Below are 20,349 nucleotides of genomic sequence, written 5' to 3' on the forward strand. Positions count from 1 at the left end.
TAATTTTCACTTTATCTAACTGTATGAGGCATTTAAATTTTAGGAATCTATTCTTGAGAATTATAGGTTAGCATAGTCTCTCTTCCATACATAAAAGTGCTATTTTATGTTAGTAGTCTATTGTGTCTCACTTTTTAGATTGGTTCATAGGCTATAATAATTAAACTTGATTAACTTTCAATCACTTGTATTTTAGCGTTATGTAGCTTGTTAAAGAGCTAGTAGTTGTCAGTATGAATGATTCTGAGAGATGTGTTCATGTCCCATTTCTTCCCAGTCTTTGATTTATGCACCCACCATGAGTTGCTGCTGCCAGAGTACAGTGTCTACTTTATCACGTGACAACTGCAATTATCTCTTTTGGTGATAAATGTGATCTTTGCTGTGATTATCTTTTCTTTTTTTAAAAAAAGTCTTAACCAATTAAATAAAATTCTGTGACATTTCAAAGACTGTTAATCACAACCAAGTACTTCAAATGTCAGGATGCATCGAAATTTTCACTGCTAACTGATGAATCACTGAGTTAATTGTAGTTCATCATAAGGCCTCTTGTCATTGTTATTATTATGAAAAAGACTTTCATCACCACTGCTATTCAATAAAAAGGAGAGAGTTATAGATACATATGAGGAGATATTACTCATCCAAGCATTTAATCACCTACTTTAAAAAGAGAACACAGTAGATGATTCTGTGGAATATGATAGATTCAGACAGAATAAAGCAATGTTTTAAAATAAATCGATGAAGACAGCCCACCTCTCCAAGGTATTTTAATACATTGTTTCTTTTTTTAACATACTGTCCTTGGTTTAGTTCAGAAAAGAACAACAGCCTCCTTCATGCTGGGAAATGTCACTTTGCAATATGTGTTTTCTATTTTTAGCAGTCATGCAATGGGGCCTGATTTGGGTGGTTTTGTCTTGGCAAGTCCCAGTGAAGTTCACAATTGGCTGACGCCTAGGGTTGCCAAGTCATAACCCAGATATCATACAAGTCCCAGAAGTGAAAGAGAATACAGCTTCTGGAGCTTTTCCTTCCTCATACCTTCCATCACCTTCTTGCCTACTCTTCTTTTCCTACCTACTCTCATTTCCTCCCTGGTAGGTGGAGTGCAATGATGGATAACAGAATTGAAGGAGGACAGTCTTCTTTCACTGGTGCTTGGTTGTTAAACAACTTCCAGGTTCTTACTAGCAACCTTGCCATTAGTCAGTCATTGTGTTGCCACGTTTGTTGTACAGTCATAAATATCAACCCCAGCTAGATCTTGATGAGCTGATTTGGGCACTAGAAACTACAAATAAGACTACCTTCATTAAGAAGTAAGACTGGGGAAATATTTGACTTTGAGGTTCTGATCCTGGCTCTGACTGTGTGTATACTAATCTGAATTGCCTGAGTAATATCTGTCCCAGTTTGTAATATAAGAAGGCAACGTTACAGGGTGAAACCCACTTAGTGTCACTCCACAAACATATTGGGGAAGTGGACATTTGCCCCTTCCCCCCTTTAGCTCCCACCCACCCACTTAAATCTGCTCTGGAGGGTTGTGGGACCCTCTGGAGAAGACTTTGGTAGGGCATGGGGGAAGGAAGGGAAGGGAAAGTTCCACTTCACAAGTGAAAGTTGAATGTAGCCCACAGTTGACATAATTACTGTGTGTAAGAAAAGTAGAATGGCGGGGCCTTCACTTCTGTACTTGGGTGGCAACTAAACTATTGGCGGGTCTGAGGTGGAGACAGAGAAATAGCAGGCTGCTTAAGAAAATAAGGGGGGGAAAGGGAGCCATGTCCAACTTGGAAAATTACTATGTTTAGTTGAAAACAAAGGGTATATGAGCCTTCCTGCTTGGGGAGGAAGTGGAAATGAGGCAAACAAGTGTCTTAATGGCAAAAAAGTGCCTTCGGCAAAACTGGGGTTATATAGCTTTTTCTCATTTTGGTTATCCCCTTTACCAGATTATGAAAGAACATGCTAATATTTTGGCATAGTTCCAGCAAATGTCTTTGATTTAGGAAGGTATAAATTTATTGCCGTGTTGTAGGACCAAGTAACATAGGAGCTTTTAATGAGCGGTTTGCTTTTTTGAATGTTTTTCAGTAAAAGTATAACACTTGGCATTGCTTTGATTAAAGGCAATGGAAGTATACTATATGAAAGTCAGAAACGAAGTATCAGAAATATGCCTTTCCTAGACGGAAATGCTGAGGAGAGCATGGTTTTCTTATAGCAAAAGCTCATTTTCCTAACTAGGTATGAAAACTCAAGTAACATTGGTTCGTTTGTTTTGTTTGTTTGCTTCCCAGTTCAATCACACAGGACAAGGGAGTATTTGCAGTCAAGCCATAATGCTGATTACTGATGGTGCTGTTGACACTTACGATGCAATATTTGAGAAGTATAATTGGCCGGATAGGAAGGTAAGTCCATTATACATACCTGTGAAGCAAATGTATCTGATTTCAATGCTGATACTGATGATTTGTTCTCTCTCTCACAGGACAAACCTAACCTAAATGGATAGAATTGTGCTCTGTGTCAGATCATCACTTTGCAATGCTCTGTGGCAGTTCACAATTTTTAATTTAAAAATCCTTCTGAAGATTTTTATGCCATTATCTGACATTTTACCGGAAATTAAAAAATGAAAAATAAAACATTCATTGCCATCCTAGATGTATCTTGTTAATGTAGTAAGTTGATGTGTATCTTGCTTATAGCAGTAAGCATGAGGGAAAGTCTTTGGACTATGAGGGAAATTCTGCCAATATCATACTGAATGGGTGGAAAAGGAGATGACTAAGTTATGATTTCATTTGTCTAGAAAAGTTTGTCACATGGAAAACAAAACAAATAAAACTTGGAAAACAACATGAGAGTGTGCCTTTTAAAAAACGCCAGCACACCCACACAAATGGACCATCTTATCTTCCCCATACGATAATAGTATGGCATCCTCATATCATGATCTTCTCCTATCTGCTTTTTAATATTGGTGTTACAAAAGATATTGCACTTCAAGTCTTCCATTGTGACATACTCTGAGCAACAGTATCTCAACTGTATTTGTTTCTGAGCCTTCCAGAGAACTTCTGTTACGGTGCAGCTATATATAGAAACAAACAAACAAACTTTGATGTAAAGGTGTAGTAGGCTGCTGCAGAAGCAAAGCCGGAGTTGCTGAACTCTGTTCAGTGAAGGCCACTTTGCATGATATGGCCTGCCACACTGGTACATCAGTGCAGCAGCCTCCCTATGTAGCAAGACATTCATATGTACCAGCTTGTCACATTGATCAGTTCTGCTGCAGAGTTTGTCTCCATAACTCCAGCTATGTGTTAGTGGTTTGTGGTTGCATGGAGAAAACTGCATGGGGTTCTCTGATCCAGATTGTGAGCCATCCCAAGTGACCAACACACTACATCAGGGGTGGGAAACTTCAGGTGCTCTGGGGGCCAGTTTCCCCCCATGGATCTGCTGCAGTCTGCACTTCCACCACTGCCACACTGCTGAATATCGGCAAAAAAGGGGGGAAAGTAGTAGTTTGCTGCTGAAAATTGACAGCAAACTGCTGTGTAGGCATAGAATGGACAGAAAACAAGCTAAATTTGTCTTTTCTAAACCTCCATAGTGACAAACCATGACTTTTCCCCTTTTGGGTCCATATGTGGCCCATGGGCCACATGTTGCCCACCCCTGCATTACATGTAGCAGCCAAATGTGAATGAGGTTTTAAGCAGACTCTTTTGTTCTAAGCCATTGTGTGAGACTTCACATACTTCTTCATATTGGTATGTTCATATTGTGGACAGTTTTAATTTATTGTCTTTGTTGGTTCTGACAACTAAGAGAGCCCTACAGGCTTGTGGGTTCCTTACCCTCACTTTTATCCCTTCCTCTTCCCATCTCTGGTTAGCATTAGCCGTTGTTCATGTTACATCTGAGTTACCATGTCATCATGACTGTGAACGACAGTTAGTCTCCAAATGAGTTCCATTGTTTGGTCTAGAAGCTAACTGTCAATAGTGGCATTCGTGGGTATACTTGTTTAGATGTAATGCTAACTGGGGAAGAGAGGAAAAGGAAGGCTAGGAGTGATTTGGCCCATGGGCTGCTGTCATGCCCCCACTGGAGGAATCCTCCTCTGAGGAGGAACTAGAGCTCCCAGGGACAGACAATGCCAAGGAGCCACCCATGTCAGGAGATCTGGGGGACCCTGGGCCCTCAGGGCAGATCACCACTTGTCCGTCCCCACAGGAGGAGGGGAGTTCCACCTCTGAGGTAGAGGCTGGGTGACCACCTAGCCCCTGAGAGCATTGGGGGCTAGGTGGGGCAGGCCAATAGGTCGCCTTTGAGACAGACCAATAGGGCGCCTTTGAGAAGACATACTTGATTACAAAGGAAGGCTCCTCAGGAATAAAGGACTCCTTGGGAACAAGGCCCTCCTCCCGAGTAGGACTTTTGTCAGCAGGCCTGTAATGCACTGCGAGTGAGCCCTGTGTGGGACTCAGGAAGCTCTGGCTATGTAAGCCTTCAGATTTAGCGTAGTCAGGGCTGGAACAACATTGTTCTTTCAGTTCCAGTGCCTTATACCTTGTTTTCCGGACCTTGCCTTATGAATGACCATCAGTGCTACTTACCCTTGGACTCCTGCTTGACTCTGCTTCTGGCCTGTGTATTGTATCTGACTGCTTAATGGTGCTTTGACCTTTGCTTGTATCTTGACCACTCCTGCCTTAGCGTGATCCCATACTGGACTGAAATTTGTGCTTGACCACTTGCCTGTTTTGTTCCCTTGCCTTTGGGATTGCCCCATAATGAGCTCCAGTGCTGAGTTTAATTCTGCCATAGCAGGACACCTGCTTCCAATCATGAAACCATAGTTTGGTAGTCATGCAGCCTGAGAAGTGTACTTTTGTTTACTTTAATTTTATGTAGTGAAACAGGAGGCACATCTTGATGGTTGAGAACTTTTTATGGATAGCATGCACATTAATAACTGTAATAAAAATCTGAAGATATTTGTTTCTGCCTTCAAGGCCTTGCTTGTTGCTTGCATAAGACTATTACTCAAAAGGAGGGGAGGCTTTTCTTGCTCTTTCTGTAGCAGCTCAGTGACAGTTTAAAATGCTGAGTTGGGATATCCTTGGTAACATGTCCACTTTAAATTCAGCTGCCAATTATGCATCACCAAAAAAAGGATATGCATCACCCAGAAAGAGGACAGAAGGAGGCACAGATCTGCATAAACATTGCATATGCTTATTTATATGTATAGATGCACATTAGAAAGAATTACTATAATTTATACAGAAATACAAAACATGTCACCATAGTGAGGAAGACTGTCACCAAATGATGGGTGTGTCTGCTCAGTCTCCTGTCCAGCTGCTAACTGTTGATGGGCAACATCGAATTTCCTGGACTCCTTTCTTCTGATTCTTTATCTTTAAACTGGACTAGGGCCAGAGGACTGTCACCTGTAAAGTAGAACACATGGTCACCTCACTTTAAAATGTCCCCACTGAATTTCCTGTATCAACCCTGGGGTAAATGGCATATGAATTGCAGCATGGAGTTTAATTGAATTGTTTTGGTATCTCTTATCTCTGAGAAAGATGGCTAAGCCTAGTTAAGTTGAAATACTCAAAAGTAAGTATCTGCCACTTGTCTGGGATTGACTTGTGAATTAATTTCTTTTGATATTTTAATACAGAAATGTCCTTGTCACTGAATACCAATTGCAGAACAGGCTGTTATATGAAAAAGAAGTGTCATTGTCAGTAGTTGCACTTATACCACATGATTAGGCAGGATGGACATTGTCAGTCAGTAGCTGCCACTGTAAATTATTTTTTAAATCAGATGCACTCTCAAACTCTGTGGGAGAAAAATCTTCTGTTTTTGAACATTTCTGTCCAGTAGTATAATAGCCATGATAGTCTGATATTGAGGCAGTAGGTAGGTGCGGCAATATCTTAGTTGTGCCCATTTACTGTTGGTACAGCAATGCATGCTTTGAGTTTCACAGAGCTTCTCTTCAGAGAGCATGAATAGCTGAAAGATGAAATTATAAATCTAAGGCCATTCCCTGTCACCTCTAAGGCCATTTGGGACTGCAGGGTGAAGGTTGGCTACACTGATGTTCTGGGATCTGGCTAGTCTTTACAGGGATGGCCATGGAAAAATAGGGCCAACATACAACTGGACTGGTGGAGACCACCTGTCATGTGAACACAGTGACAGTGTTTCTGACCATAATGTGTTTGTAACTGACTTGTGATCTCAAAGAAGGTCTCACCAAATGATCAGATCTTATCTATTTATTTATTTAATTTCAATCTGGCTCTTCTGCCAAATTATGGCACTCAAGGTGATTAACAATAAAAACCAAATTAAAACAAGATCGTAACTTAAACATAGCATAAAAAACAAATAAATTTAAGCTCACAATTAAAACACAAAGGAATAAGCATCATGAGCCAGTTAAAAACACCTTCAGCAGTAGACCAGCCAAAGGCCTACCTGAATACAAATGTCTTTGCCTGCTGGTGGAACACAGAGGGAGCCAAAGCAAGGCTGGATTTGCATGTGCATTTTAGACTTTATTTTTGCTCACCGTTGGTGCTGTGCACCATGGAAAGGAGCAGATATGTGAAGGGAGTGCTACATCCATTTTTAGAAAGAAGCTTACACCCCAAATACTAAAACAAATGGCAAAAATTGATATGTGAAGATAACCTGAATCACATCTCAGCCTCTTGCCAAACGTACAATTGACAATAACCTACTTCAGAAGTATGAAGGCTGATGAAATAAGACAATATTGTTATTTGCCTTGGGTCTTAGGGATTCCCTACCCCCCCACCCTCACCACCTTCATGATGCATGACGTTAATGGCATACAGACACCATATTTGTATGGCAGCTATAACATCTTCAAGCATGCGAAAGACAGCCTAGGTAATTAAAACTGACACATTTCTTCACTTGACACAGATGCTGTTGGCAGCTATTCATTTTGTCATTTAAAAACTATATGAAAGATGTGAAGTGAAACAGACTTACTGGCTATTGTCTGGTGGAGTACACAATGCATATGCCACAATCCCTTTATGGCTCAAACTGTACGGCTCATATTAACAATTGCCATCGTTGCTTACAAAAATACAGCACTGGCACAAATCAGGGGGCCAGTTGACATAGTCAGACAAGTTGTTGACACCTGGTGCCCCATGCAAAGAAGTCTCAGGGTCATACGTTGCTGTCCGCTGGTAGAATGCCATGTAAGCTTGGTGCACATGTTCTGTATGGGTGATTGGTCTGCTACAGAAAAGGGGAAGGCAGATCACAAGAGAGGTGTATGCATGTGTACAGAGTCTATGCTGACATAACTGACGTATTTTAGGACATTTTTGTGTCGCCTTTTCATCTGACGATGCCCAAGATGGCTAACACTATAAAATCCAAGGAACAATATCAAAAAGCAGTTAAAAACAGGATTAAAAAAAAATAATAATAAAACAAGCTAACTGCAGACATAAATGGAGAACCAGTGTGATGTAGTGGTTAGCATGTTCAACCAGGACTCGGGAGATCCACGTTGTAGTTCCCACTCGACCGTGAAGCTCACTGGGTGACTTAGTTTGCACATCACAACGAACCACCCTGAAAATAAGCCATGGTGGGTTGATTGTTCGCTCTCTGACCCACATTACTGCTGAAACATTTCCGGCTTTCCACCCCACTCTGACCCTTTTTTGTGCAAATTTGATGTTCACGATCTTTTAAAGAAATATATTTTTCAGTGTTTAGGGAGTATGCACATGGGTTATTTTTTAAAAAACTCTGTTGTTTTCAAGTGCACAATTGCATATATTTGCCTGCCCAGTATATACTTTTTTCAGCAGTACAGATCAATATCCCGTACCTGTTGAAATCCCACTTGTCAGTTTCATCCTCTGACTGTATCATGTCTTGAGTTGACACTTGTCAGTCTCCCCATGTCCTCAGTGTTTCCCTTGACCCCTTGAAAGTGGCAGCTGAACAGGACAGAGCTATTATGATAGGTGTATTTTCACCCATAGTCCAGCAGTAATTACACCCGCCCACCCCAATAGCTTATGAGGAAAAAATGGAGAGGAAGAGGACCATATTAGCCTCTTGAGTTCCTTGCGAGAGGAAAAATAAAGCAGCTTACAAATGTAATAATAATTAACATAAATAGATGACAGGTAAAATACTGTAGAGATAAGCAGATAAATTTTTAATGCCTGTCCTAAGAAATGTGTCTCGAAAAGGGGGCAAAGAATTATTAAAGTGGGCATCAAATTGATCTCCTGTAGCAGAGGGTTTCACAACTTGGATGCAGCCATAGAGAAGGCTTTCTCTCGTGTTCCTGTCAAACATTCCTCACATACAGGTGGCGTATCCAAGAGAGTCTCTTCAGCCAATCCCACTGGGAAGACTCATCTGGGAGGTCCTTTAGATGTTCTGGCTCCAAGCCATTTAGGGCTGTAAAAGTTTATAACCAGCACCTTTGAGAGCAGAAACAGACTGGTAATCAGTGCGACTGGAACAGTAAAGGTGGACTAGCCCTTATCAAAACTTTAGTAGGGGCATTTTGAACCACCAAAAGTCTCTGGATGCTTTCCAGGGCAGCCTCACATAAAGCACCTTACAGTAATCCAAACTAGAGGTAACTAAGGTAGGTGTCACCACAGCCAAAAACTGTTATCTCTAGGAATGTGTGCTGTCAGCACACAGGTGGGCAAAGACAAATTCCTGGAGGAAAAGGCTATCAATGGCTACTAGTCCTGGTGGTTATATGCTACCTCCTGTACCAGAGGCAGTGGGCCTATGTACACCAGTTGCTGGAGTGCTGTTGTGCTCATGCTCTGCTTGTGGGTTCCTGGTCAACAACTAGTTGGCCACTGTGTGAACAGAATGCTGACTAGATGGACCCTTTGTCTGATCCAGCAGGGCTCTTCTTACGTTCTTATGTTCTTAAGACACTCCTAGACATGTCCGCCACCTGCTCATCCAATAGCAATACTGTTTCAAGCAACACCCCCAACTATGAATCAGATATTTCAGGGGGAGTGCAACCCTATCCCATGATGATCTAATATTCTTCTAATACAATATTCTACACACAGAGGCAGCACACAAAAGCCCTAGACCCATTCCCATGCCAACTCCTACAGAGTCTACAACAAGGAGGGGGTGACTGAATGAACTGGGGCAGGATCATGACTTGATTTGTATGTGTACCCTCTATAGAGAAATGTCAGTGTGTTCCACATTTAAACAACTTCTTCTTTGTGCATAGTAACTATGCAGCATGTTGACTAATGTGTTTAGTTTTATGAAAAGTTCCATAGGTGAACCCAACCACAACACAAGGCTGAGCAGTGATAAGTATGAAATCCTATATTTCAGATGAGCAGATGTAATCCCCCAGTATACTGAAGTACCTGAAATGAGCTTTTCCAAAGCTGGCATATGGTTCTCCTACCCACTTTCCACAAGGGTAAAATAATGTTTAAAAACACATTTGGTAAAATGGATAGCTGGACCATGAGATAACTGCAGCGACAATTCATCCATTTCCTCCAGACTGCCATCTACAAGGAGATTAAAGCATTCCTTAGAATTTCAACCAGCTCTGCCTAGTTTAGCAACATGCTGATGCTGCAGACATGAAACATTAGGACTAGCAAATTGAATGGCCTTGCTGTGCTATTGTCTTGGTGGTATTACATTGATTTTCTTTTAGGAAGAAAAAAGGACTGAAATATTTCAAAGGTGAATGTTATTGCTCGTGTATGCACGCGCCATGCATCTCATGAACAAAAGGAAGGCTCCAGACATCTCCTAGGACATTGTGAGCTGGAACATAACTTAGGATGATTATGTCTTTCTTGCAGTGATGTCCTTTTGTGGGGAGGGGCTATGTAGCCAAACAAATAGTTTTCCCCAGATTTGGAGGGGCATAGCTGTATAGATAGAATGCATGTTTTGCCTATTGCATAGAAGATCCAGCTTAAATCCCTGGATCTCCAGTTAAAGGATCTTGAGTAGCAAGACTGCGAAGATATCTGCCTGAGACATTCAGAGAGCCTCTGCCAGTTATTGCTTTCTATGGACAGTTTCAAAGCCTACTCACTCACCAAGGGGATCCACTGCTAGTGCAATGGGGAGTTAGCAGTTCTAAAAGCCACCCGAAAAGAGTGGAAACACTTGTTTCTGGAATGGGCCAGGTCAGTGGAGCTTGCAGAAGAAACTCTGCAGACCTGTCCCAATCTGGAAACAAGCCCAGAACGCATGGGCTGTTGTAGGGTTCTGGTTGGCTTGTTACCCACAGCAACAAGCCACCCTGGCCAGGTTCAGATGACATGACAAGCTGCACTGCCAAGGGTAACTATGCAGATCCCCCAAGAATGCGACTGGCATGAGCCGGGTGTGTGTGTCGGGGGCGGGGATCAGCCACTGTGGCTCCCCCCCCCCCTGTGATCATGCGAACCCAGAACATTTGTGCTCTGTGAAAGCCCTCCCCCCCCATCCCTTATTGACAGGGCAGAAGCAGCTGTTGAAGGTGGAAGAAAGAGGCAGGAAAGGAGGGGATTAACCCCTTGTGCTTGTGGTAATGTGTTGTTTATTTTCCCCACCCCAACTAATGCAGGGCTCAAGGGACTGGAGAAAGAGAAATGATTGGCGCACATCAAGGGACCGGCTGGCTGAATGACTTAAAGCCAGATTCCGGCTGAACATCAGGAAAAACTTCCTGACTGTAAGAGCAATACGACAATGGAACCAATTACCTGGGGAGGTGGTGGGCTCTCCCACGCTCGAGGCCTTCATGACGAGGCTGGACAGCCATTTGTCAGGGATGCTCTGACTTGGATTCCTGCATTGAGCAGGGGGTTGGACTTGATGGCCTTGTAGGCCCCTTCCAACCCTACTATTCTATGATTCTATCTATGATTTGGGCCTAGGAAAAGGATGGGGAGGGAGACCCATTTGCAGGGCAGCGGGGAGAGACCTTAAGAGAAATGCAGCACTCTCCTTCTCAGCCTTCTTTATCCAGGTCTGTATTGGAGTAGTTGGTAGTTGAGAACAGGCTTTCTCCCTCCCTCTGTTTAGGGGGAGTGTGGGGGAAGGGTGGATGCATTGGGCATTAAAACCACTTGGAGGGTTGGGCTGAAGTATCACCGGTATGCAGATGATCCTTAACTCCACCTTCTCATTTCCTAGGAAGGCTGTTGAAATCCTGAACTGGTGTCTGGAGGCAGTTTTGGGATGGATGAGGGCAAACAAGCTGAGATGTAATCCAGAAAAAACGGAAGTACTATGGGTAGGGAAACCAACTAATCTGGATAGAGGATTACATCTGGACCTGGATGGGGTTGCACTCCCTATAAAGGACCAAGTGCGCAGTTTGGGAGCGCTCCTGGACTCGGCACTAATTGGAGAAACTCAGGTGGTGGTGGTAGCCAGGAGTACTTTTTACCAGCCTAGGCTGGTACACCCGTTATGATCCTATCTGGAGAGGAAGGATCTGGCCTCAGTTATTCATAGTCTAGTGACATCCAGGATGGACTACTGTAATGCGCAGAATGTGGGGCTTCCTTTGAAGACAGTTCAGAAACTTTAGCTGGTGCAGAATACGACTGCCCAGATTTTGGTGGGGGCCATGTGGTTGGCTCATGTGGCACCACTGGCAGCCAATGCCAACTGTGCTGGTTGCCAGTGCATTTCCAAGCCCAATTTAAAGTGCTGGTTTTGACTTTTAATGCCTTAAATGGTATGGGGCCAAGCTGCTTGAAGGAGCGCCTTCTCCCATACCAGCCTATCCACACTCCTGAGAGGGCCTTCTCAGTGGTGGCCTTGCACCGCTAGAATAAACTTCCATCAGGGGTTTGTCAAGCCCCTTCTTTGCAGGTCTTCAGGAAAACTCTGAAGACTCACCTGTTCTCACCGATCTTCCCTTAAGTTTTGGTCATTGGTTGTTACTGGTAAGTTTTGTTATTGATTTTAATTGGCAATCTTGGTTTTTATGGATTTTATTGAAACATGTTTTTATGGATTTTTAAAAATTGTATCCATCTTGTGTGGTTTTTATCTTGTATGCCGCTTTGAAAGGTGACCTGGAAATAATTTTAGATATGTAGAAATCCTAAGTGTGAGCCTTGTTTCCTCCACTGTGAGAAGCTGTTAAAAGTCTTCCATGCGTGGCACATGAGACCACACATGCACAATTTAATTTTCTTGATTCTTTTCAGCCTCATTTTTTTTGCCCTTATGTAGGGTAATTTGAATATTATGTAATTGTGCATACCTCAGGGATCCCCCGGCTATTGCTTGGTGGCCCCATTATCGCTCCAGTGTGACTGGCATAGCGTCACCCAAGTTCAGCATTAGAGGGAATGTGAGGAAGAAGTAATTACTTAACTAGAAGCCTGGTTAAGTAATGGTAGATCCTGATCCAAAACATTCAATAGTACAATAAGAGGATCAAAATCCAGACTAATCCTCATTATTTAAGCAATGAACTTTATTATTTAGGACCATTATGAACGTAGTTGACTATTAGCTATGTGCCCTTTACATAAAGATAGATTTCACTCAACTATTTCATAACCTTAAGAAACTTAGTAGTATATAATTGTTGTGCCCACTCTCACCACCAAACAAATGCTACAAAACACATAGTTCTGGGTGAAGGTTCTGAATATACTGGAGGAATTTTCACCCATTATGGCATAATCATCTCTGCTACTCTTACCTTAATTGGCTCTATAAAAAGCTGACATGAAGTGATTTCTACATCAGAGTAAATACATTCTGTTTTTATGGGATAACACTAGAGCACTGACTTCTGTTAAACTTTAATCTGAATCTCAAAGGTTTCCCATAAGAGCAACTGTGGCATCTTTCCTGGTTTTAACATAGAAGATGGACTGAATTCAGTGCTGAAATCGCTACAGCATACTAGTCTTTGTTTCAGAAAATACACCTCAGAATCATGAATCACTTGGGACTCATTGCTGGAGAACGTATCACACTGCATTGTAATTTTCAGTGTATAAACCACCATCTGTTGTTCAACATGCCGCTAAAAAAAATAGAAGCAATCATGACTACCTAAATAAGATTGTGAAATTTTTCATTGTGAAGTTGTTCAATGTTGTGATTTTATAAAAAAGGCCACGTAACAAAACAGAATTAACAGGGCAATTCTAGAGATATATTCCATGTGTCTGACTCCTGTTTTCCTCCATTTTTTTTTTTAAATAGGGCCTCCTGCTGGAGATCAGTTCATATGTTTTATGTTTTATTTTTGTTAGTTACCTGTGCTATTTCTAGAAAGAAGAGAATTCAATGATTCAGGATCTGTTTCCCTTGCCATCCTTTGCCTTTCTTGCTATTAAGCAAATTTAGGCTCGTTCACCATCTTTCTTACCCCTGGGCCTTTAATGACAAAATGTGGACTGTACTTGGTTTTATGCTGTTACCTTTCTTTCCTAGGGTTCATGTTTTTTTCATGTAGATTTCAGGGATTCTGTACCTGCCTGCTAGCTTGACAAGGCTATGCCCATTAGGCCTATGGCATTTTTGTTTAGCTGGACAATCAGAAGGATAGGCTACCACTGAGTTACTTGTTATTTGGCCAATTTCTTCTTTGTTGAGCTGGGGTGGGTGGACATCAGGATGGCAGGAACTACTTTGTTTTTGTACTAGAACTCAGAAAGCCACCAAATGGAGCCTGACACCACTACATCAGTTAAGGATTTGAGGCTTGCGGGATTTACGTCATCTTTTACTAGAAACCCAAAATCCAGCAACTGGAGCCTGGTGCAAACAACATACACTTAGAATTAAAGAATTCTGAGCCCAGGAATTTGTTTTGAGTACCAGAAGTGAACAGAGCTCACAGTACTTACACCACGCACAAATCCACTCCTAGTTACTCTTAACTTTTCTTCATTTCAGCAGTATAAATTAGGGTAGAGTGGGGGAATTATTTTGTTGCTGCTATTGTTAAATAACTGGGAGCCAAAAATCCTTGTGGATCCACAGCAAATCATGCAGAGATCTATCCGTAGATCCAGATGTACCTTCTGTTCACCCCGACATACACTTAGGGCCAAAATAGAAATTACTTTTATTCATTCTTAGTCTAGAGTAGGTGCTGGGCCCACAACCTGGATTGGGACTCTAGTGTAATAGGGTAGGGGGGCTTTAACACTTTCCTCCAGCTATGGGCCTGATCCACATTGGGGGCCCAGTGCCTGCTATTTCTATTGCAAAATAGTGATTCATTTGCTTTAAAGTAATGTCTGGTTTGGCCTAGAATTAGAGCTATGCACAAATGGCCTCTTGAAATTCTCCACCCTATTTGTGGGCAGAGAAATTCGTGGGGACAATTTCACTGAATTTATCCAGGGGGAGGAGAAATTCTCCAACCATTTCTCACAGGTAGGGTTCACCATTGACAAGGGTTGACCACAGCTTCTTCTTTTTTCCTAAGTACTTTGGTGGCGTTTTGCACTTCCACTGCGAATGGCAATAGCATCAACTGTGTTAGCAGCCTGGCCCCCATTTTGCATTCTCTACAGTACCTCATAACTAGCATCATTGTGGGGAGGGAAGAGGGAAGGTGACCCCCACCAAAAATGGGGAAGAAAATTTGGAGAAGATTCTGCAAAGTGGCCTTTTATTTCTAGGTGGGTAAGAAAATAAAAAAATATCAGGACTTTTCTGAGAAAAATCTTCTGGGAAATTTTGGCTCAGCTCTAGTTGTCATTCTTCAGGGTTCAGCACCTTCCCCAGGGTCTTCCAAATTGAGGGGGGATTGTGGATACATCTTGTCTCTAATGCAGGTGTTGATAATATTGCTCCTTCCCTAGAAGTTGTAGGTGTTCAGAACTGGTCATTATGTACTGGAACTCTAAATTCATGGATGGCTTGAGTCCTTATGTTAAGTTTGCAATGTTGTAATTTCTGTTGTAAATAAAAACTTATGGAAACATTTAAAAAAAGGTAGTAGGTGTGAAGGAGGCAGTGTTGTGTCCAACTCCAGGGAAGAGGTGGAGCTAGTGCTGTGCCAAAATCTGACCTCCAATTTCCTGAAAGTTTTTTTCCCCTGTGAAAAAGGCCCCCATTTTTCTGCCTCATTCTCAGGGCATTTCATAATTTCTTTTGGTGGTGTTTTCTAATCACTGTGAGGTGGCTGTGTGTGTTTTTATTACATATCTCTCTATTGCTCTGCAGTCTCCCAGGCTCCCTGCACTTTCTGATCTGAAAAAAGCCTATGGATGGAATTACTTCATGACGTCTTCCCCTGGGCTTTAACTGAAGTGCAGGAAGCTGAGGAGGCTATAGGGTACCAGAGAGATGATTGTAGAATGAAAGACAGGACATTCACACACACTCCTCGGCCACCTCATAAGTAAGGTAACGACAAGAACCCTGAACCCAACCCAGATTTCTTCTCCTTTGAATTTCTTTTCAAAAGCAATGTATTTTCTATCAAATTGATTGAGAATGGTAGAAACAACGTGGGAGAAATTTTCAGCACAGTACTACTTAGAATTAAAGAATTCTAAGCTCAGGAATTTGTTGTTTGGAGTCCCAGAGTGGAACAGAGCCCACTGCCCTTCCACACACACAAAATATCAGTTCCTGGTTACTTTATGATTTCTTCATTTCAGCAGTAGAATTTAGAAAGGCGGGGGGATAATTTTGTTGCTGTTATTGTTAACCAATTGGGGGTCAGAAATCCTTGCTGAACTATTGCAAACTACCCAGAGATCTGCCAATAGATCCAGATCCACCTTCTGCCAACCCGTTGATGGGGTAGTAAGCTCAAAAGAGTTTGCCCCATGTTTCAGAAGTTGAACATGCAACTGTGTTTCCAGCAAGTACAGGGATGATATCATGGCAGTGAACCTGTTTACCAACAGGATAGCATCGTTCCACTCACTGGAACTGATCTTCTTCCATGGGTGGCCCTATCTTACGGCAGACGAAGTGGCTGCCTCAGAGAGCTGCTGGAGGCTGGGAAACAGTTGCAAGGTGTTGGAAGACAGAACTATGTGTGCCATGTGGCCTGCCCTGGACCCCTGAGTGTGGCTGTTGCCCTCAGGGGTGGTGGGGGATGCTGCCCCATTGCCAGTGTCAAAGTAAGATTCAACTGCCAGTAAGTAAGATTCAACTGCCAGTTACCGTATGTGAACTTCAGGCGGGGGGGGGGGGGGAGACAAGACAGGACACACCATCTTGTCCTTTCTCTTAGATAGCAAAATGTCTTGGGTTGGCCCGGACATGGCCTGATGGCTAGTTCATTACATATACCTGAGGACTGAGAACCTATATGCAGGGAATAGCAATAATAAGGGAAGATCCCCAGACATACAACTAGTCCTTCATGAATAAAAAGGCATCTTTTTCATGTAACTATGCTTGAATCAGATCTATGCTTGCTCCAGCAAAGAAAAAGTTGGCTATGCCCTGTAAAGGCTATGCAGCCATCTAGACTAGAAGATGGTTCAAAAATGGAAAACCCATGAGCTGTGACAGAGTAATTTCATTCACAGTAGTCTTCTCTGCAGTTCTGAGAAGTAAGTTGAGATAATGAAAAGGCATCACTGCCTTTCTTCCTCATTCTTTGTGATGCATTTCGATTTGAAGGATAAATGTGCCTCTTGCTGTAAGATGCTGGACACCGGGGGCAGGAGTAAGGGATGTGTGAATCAGCAAAACTGGAGCCTGTTGAAGTTCTCTGAATTCCACCTTGAAGCTTGTTCTGACTTGAGTCCATATCGGATTATAAGCTTTGTTTTTTCACACCAAAATCCATGCGTATTTTCATGTGTATTTTTTCCAAATGTATGCATCAGTTTTGCGCTTCTTTGAAATATACACATTCTTCTCCCATTGATAAAAGCATATTTGTGTGCATTTCTCAAAGGTGCACATTTTTTCATGCACATTTTTCAAATGTACACATGCTGTCAAACATATTCTGTTTTTGGTCTGTGAATCACATCACAGGCTTGGAAATGTACAGATTTCAAGTGCAGATTGCATCCAAGTCCATGTTCAGTTCAGCAGGTACAGTGGGTAAATCCTGATAAAAAAACAGTCTGAAAGGAATTTCTCATACCTCCCTAGAGAGGAGCATGGATGGATGGGGCCTTTGCAAGACTTGAGGAAAGAAGGGTTCAGGGTTCGGCTCTGCGCCTTAGTACTACTATTTCCAGGGGGCATGGGAACATAGGAAGCTGCCTTATACTGAGTCAGACCCTGGGTCCATCTAGCCCAGTATTGTTGACACTGACTGGCAGCGGCTCTCCAGGGTTTCAACCAGGCTTCTTTCATTGTCCTACCTGGAAATGTTGGGGATTGAATTTGGGATTTGAGTATGCAAAGCAGGTGCTCTAGCATTGAGCCACAGCCCTTCCCAGCATGGGCATTTAAGGGCATCTAGGAACTAGTCAACTAGATCTTTTTTCCCCATTGGTAGATGTAGACAAATTGATTTGTTGCTTTGTTGGATGCATTTTAATCAATGGATTGCATGTTAATCTTGCTGGCCTAGGCATAAGGCTCTGTCCTATCTTTTATGTCCTCCTTAACTAAAAATAGTACATTTTTAAAAAATCAAGAGCCTGTGTTCAGTTATCTTAAAACTGACTATTGTGCGGAACCAGATATATTTTTAAATATATTTGTTACTTTCATTTCATAAGAGAAGAGTACTGAGGAACAAAAAGAAAGCAATGAAGCCTATTCTTTTTTATTCTTCTGTGAGAACTATCTGTAAAAAAGAAGCAGTTAATCATTTTTTTACGTAAATGTGCACACCAGCTAAATTATACCAGCTGAAACATCTGTGACAGAAACAAGTGGATTACTAGAAACATTTCCCAGAGATTTGAATGCTTTTGCTTTGATCAAGTTCACACCCCTATTTTTCTGTTCACTTCCCATGAAAATGTATATCTGGGTCTATGGAATCAAAAAGAATGTGATCATGTGTTTTAATTTAGGTTGCATACTAAAATTATGCACATAAAAGGGTCTATGAATGCACACACAGTCTTAATCAGTGATGCTGCTTGGGGCTAAATCACGGGGCGGAACCCTGAGGCCCTGCAGTCCAGGGGGCCCCAAACAACCACCCATAGGCAGCAATGGCAGCGGGCAAATAAAGGAAAGCACTTAGCTGACCAGTTGAGGCTGCAGCCGTGCTCCATTTTAAATCAAGGTCTTTCCCCAAGCGTGAGAGCGGCAGTGAGCTGAACCAATCAGCTCAATACCTTTGGGGATGCATAGCCAATGAGGGCACAGGAGCATTGAGAGCCTTTCTCCTTTGCAACTTGAGTGCCTTTTTGGCTGTGCACCTCCAAAGTAGTGTGGACTGCTTCTTACCATGTGCTGTGGCTTGCCCTACCACCATGGCTGCCTGTCTGGGGTCACTTGGCCCCCTCCCCCACAGGCACCACCAGAGAATAGATAAGGGCCAGATAGATTGGGGAAATGGGGCACAAAAGGGTCCCTTTTGTTATCTTTTTCCCCAAAACTTTTTACAGAGGTCATTGGAGCTTTGCGGCCCCATGTGCCTTGGTTAGGAGAAAATGGAAAGCCCGGACAGACAGGTCTGTGCACACCTAACTGGTAGTACATTCAAGTGCCTGAACAATTTATTTGTTATATTATTAGGGGTTCTTTTTTTGAGGGGGGGGGAGTATTTAACCTAAATCACTTTATAGTTTCTTTTCCACCTGGAGTTTTAAAATATTACTTCTTGGCTTATCTTTATTAACAGGGCGAACAATTGGTTCTCTTTTCTTTTTCCTTTTGGCATTCTTTTAACTATTTGAAAATTGTTAACATATCACCCCTTAATTCCCCTCCTCTAGTTTTCCTCATATGGTTTCCTTCATAGACCACATATAATGCCTGTTGCTGTTCTCTGCCCTTTCCATCTGTCAATATCTATCTTGAAATGTAGTGCCATAGCCTCACCATCATGCTTTGTTTATTTTCTACTTAGAAAGAACCCCTATCTTAGAACCAGGATTGCTGCTAAGTTTGTGCTTTCTGCTTGTTAAGAATGAAAAATAATTGTGAAATGAATGGGATCTATTTGTTTCATTAGTTATTCATCATGAAACAAATGCAACAGAACGTAAACTGTTCATAATCGGCACATTATGACATTTGTTTCATTCATTTTCACTTCTCATAGGAGCCACAAGAAATCAGTTTGAGGTTCCAAGAATGGAAAGAAACAGCAGAAAGGGAGATTGACAATGTCAACTTCCGGTTTTCAATTCATTGTAGCCAAAGTGTCCCACATGCTGATCAATCTTCTTTCCAGACAGAACCCTCCAATCACAGTGGCAAGGGAGAGGGACTTGTTGAAGTATAGATGAGAAGGACTGGTGTTTGCTCTTTGCCTGTGGATGTTTCCCTCAGCCATCCATTCTCTTTGGAGACAAGATGGTTTGCAGGTTCCTTGTGCTGTGCTTTGCCTTTGTGCAACAAACCCCACAGTCAGTTCCAGCATGCCAATCACCTTTTAGTTCCACAGTGTTTTACTCTGCATTTCACATTCTCTTGTGCTTAGCTAATTATTTGTAGTTTTTAGTTCTATTTACAGTTAATTTAGATAGACGTTATGCTGTGTCAGTATGCCTTCTTTAATTGCCTATAAAAGGGTTACCCTTTTTTCTATGTGTCTGAAATTTGGCACATGCAATCCCTTTAGGGTGCAATTTTATGGATGTTTAGACAGAAAAAAGTCTAACAATTCCCATCTGCCCTAGCTAGCATGGCTGTCTGGGGCATCTTTGGAGTTGTAGGACTCCCTCCCCTTTCTAAATATGCATAGGATTGCATCTTTAGTGTAATAGCAGAATGCCTGAAAATTTCATGCCAATTGGATGGAATACACTGATGTCACAGGCAGCAGAAGAGCGCCTGGGCCTCCCATTGATGGCAATGTTAGACTCTATGTCCAATTTATCTTTTAAATAGCATACAAAATGAGCTTGTTTTCCCATCTGTCTGAAATTTGGCATGTCTGATCCCTTTTGGGCAGTGGGGTGGGGGAATAATAAAATGCCTAAAACATTCATGCCAAATTAGGTGGGAAACATTGAAATTTACAGGCAGCAGAGACGTTGCTGGGAAACAAAATTGGTGGGAACCAAAAACAAATGTCTAACTTTCACAAGTGCATCAAATCAAATGAGAATTCCATAACAAAAAATGGAGAAATGAAATGAAATTTGCTTTCTTGCACACCACTAAATGCTGTTGAATTCAACT

The 20,349-nt window shown here is 42.1% G+C and overlaps 1 protein-coding gene across 1 annotated transcript in view; it reads left to right on the top strand.

Annotated features, from left to right (window-relative positions):
* Nucleotides 1-20,349, top strand: part of CACNA2D3 (calcium voltage-gated channel auxiliary subunit alpha2delta 3) — an 821,063-nt gene that overhangs the window by 425,101 nt on the left and 375,613 nt on the right. Inside the window, exon 11 of the mRNA XM_084829826.1 lies at nucleotides 2,313-2,426. Within this exon, the coding sequence (XP_084685952.1) occupies nucleotides 2,313-2,426 (114 nt within the window). The remainder of the gene's footprint in view (nucleotides 1-2,312; nucleotides 2,427-20,349) is intronic.

Source organism: Heloderma suspectum, chromosome 2 (assembly GCF_057233095.1).
Source record: "Heloderma suspectum isolate Gila_16-S chromosome 2, 16-S_ref, whole genome shotgun sequence".
Lineage (NCBI taxonomy): Eukaryota > Metazoa > Chordata > Lepidosauria > Squamata > Helodermatidae > Heloderma > Heloderma suspectum.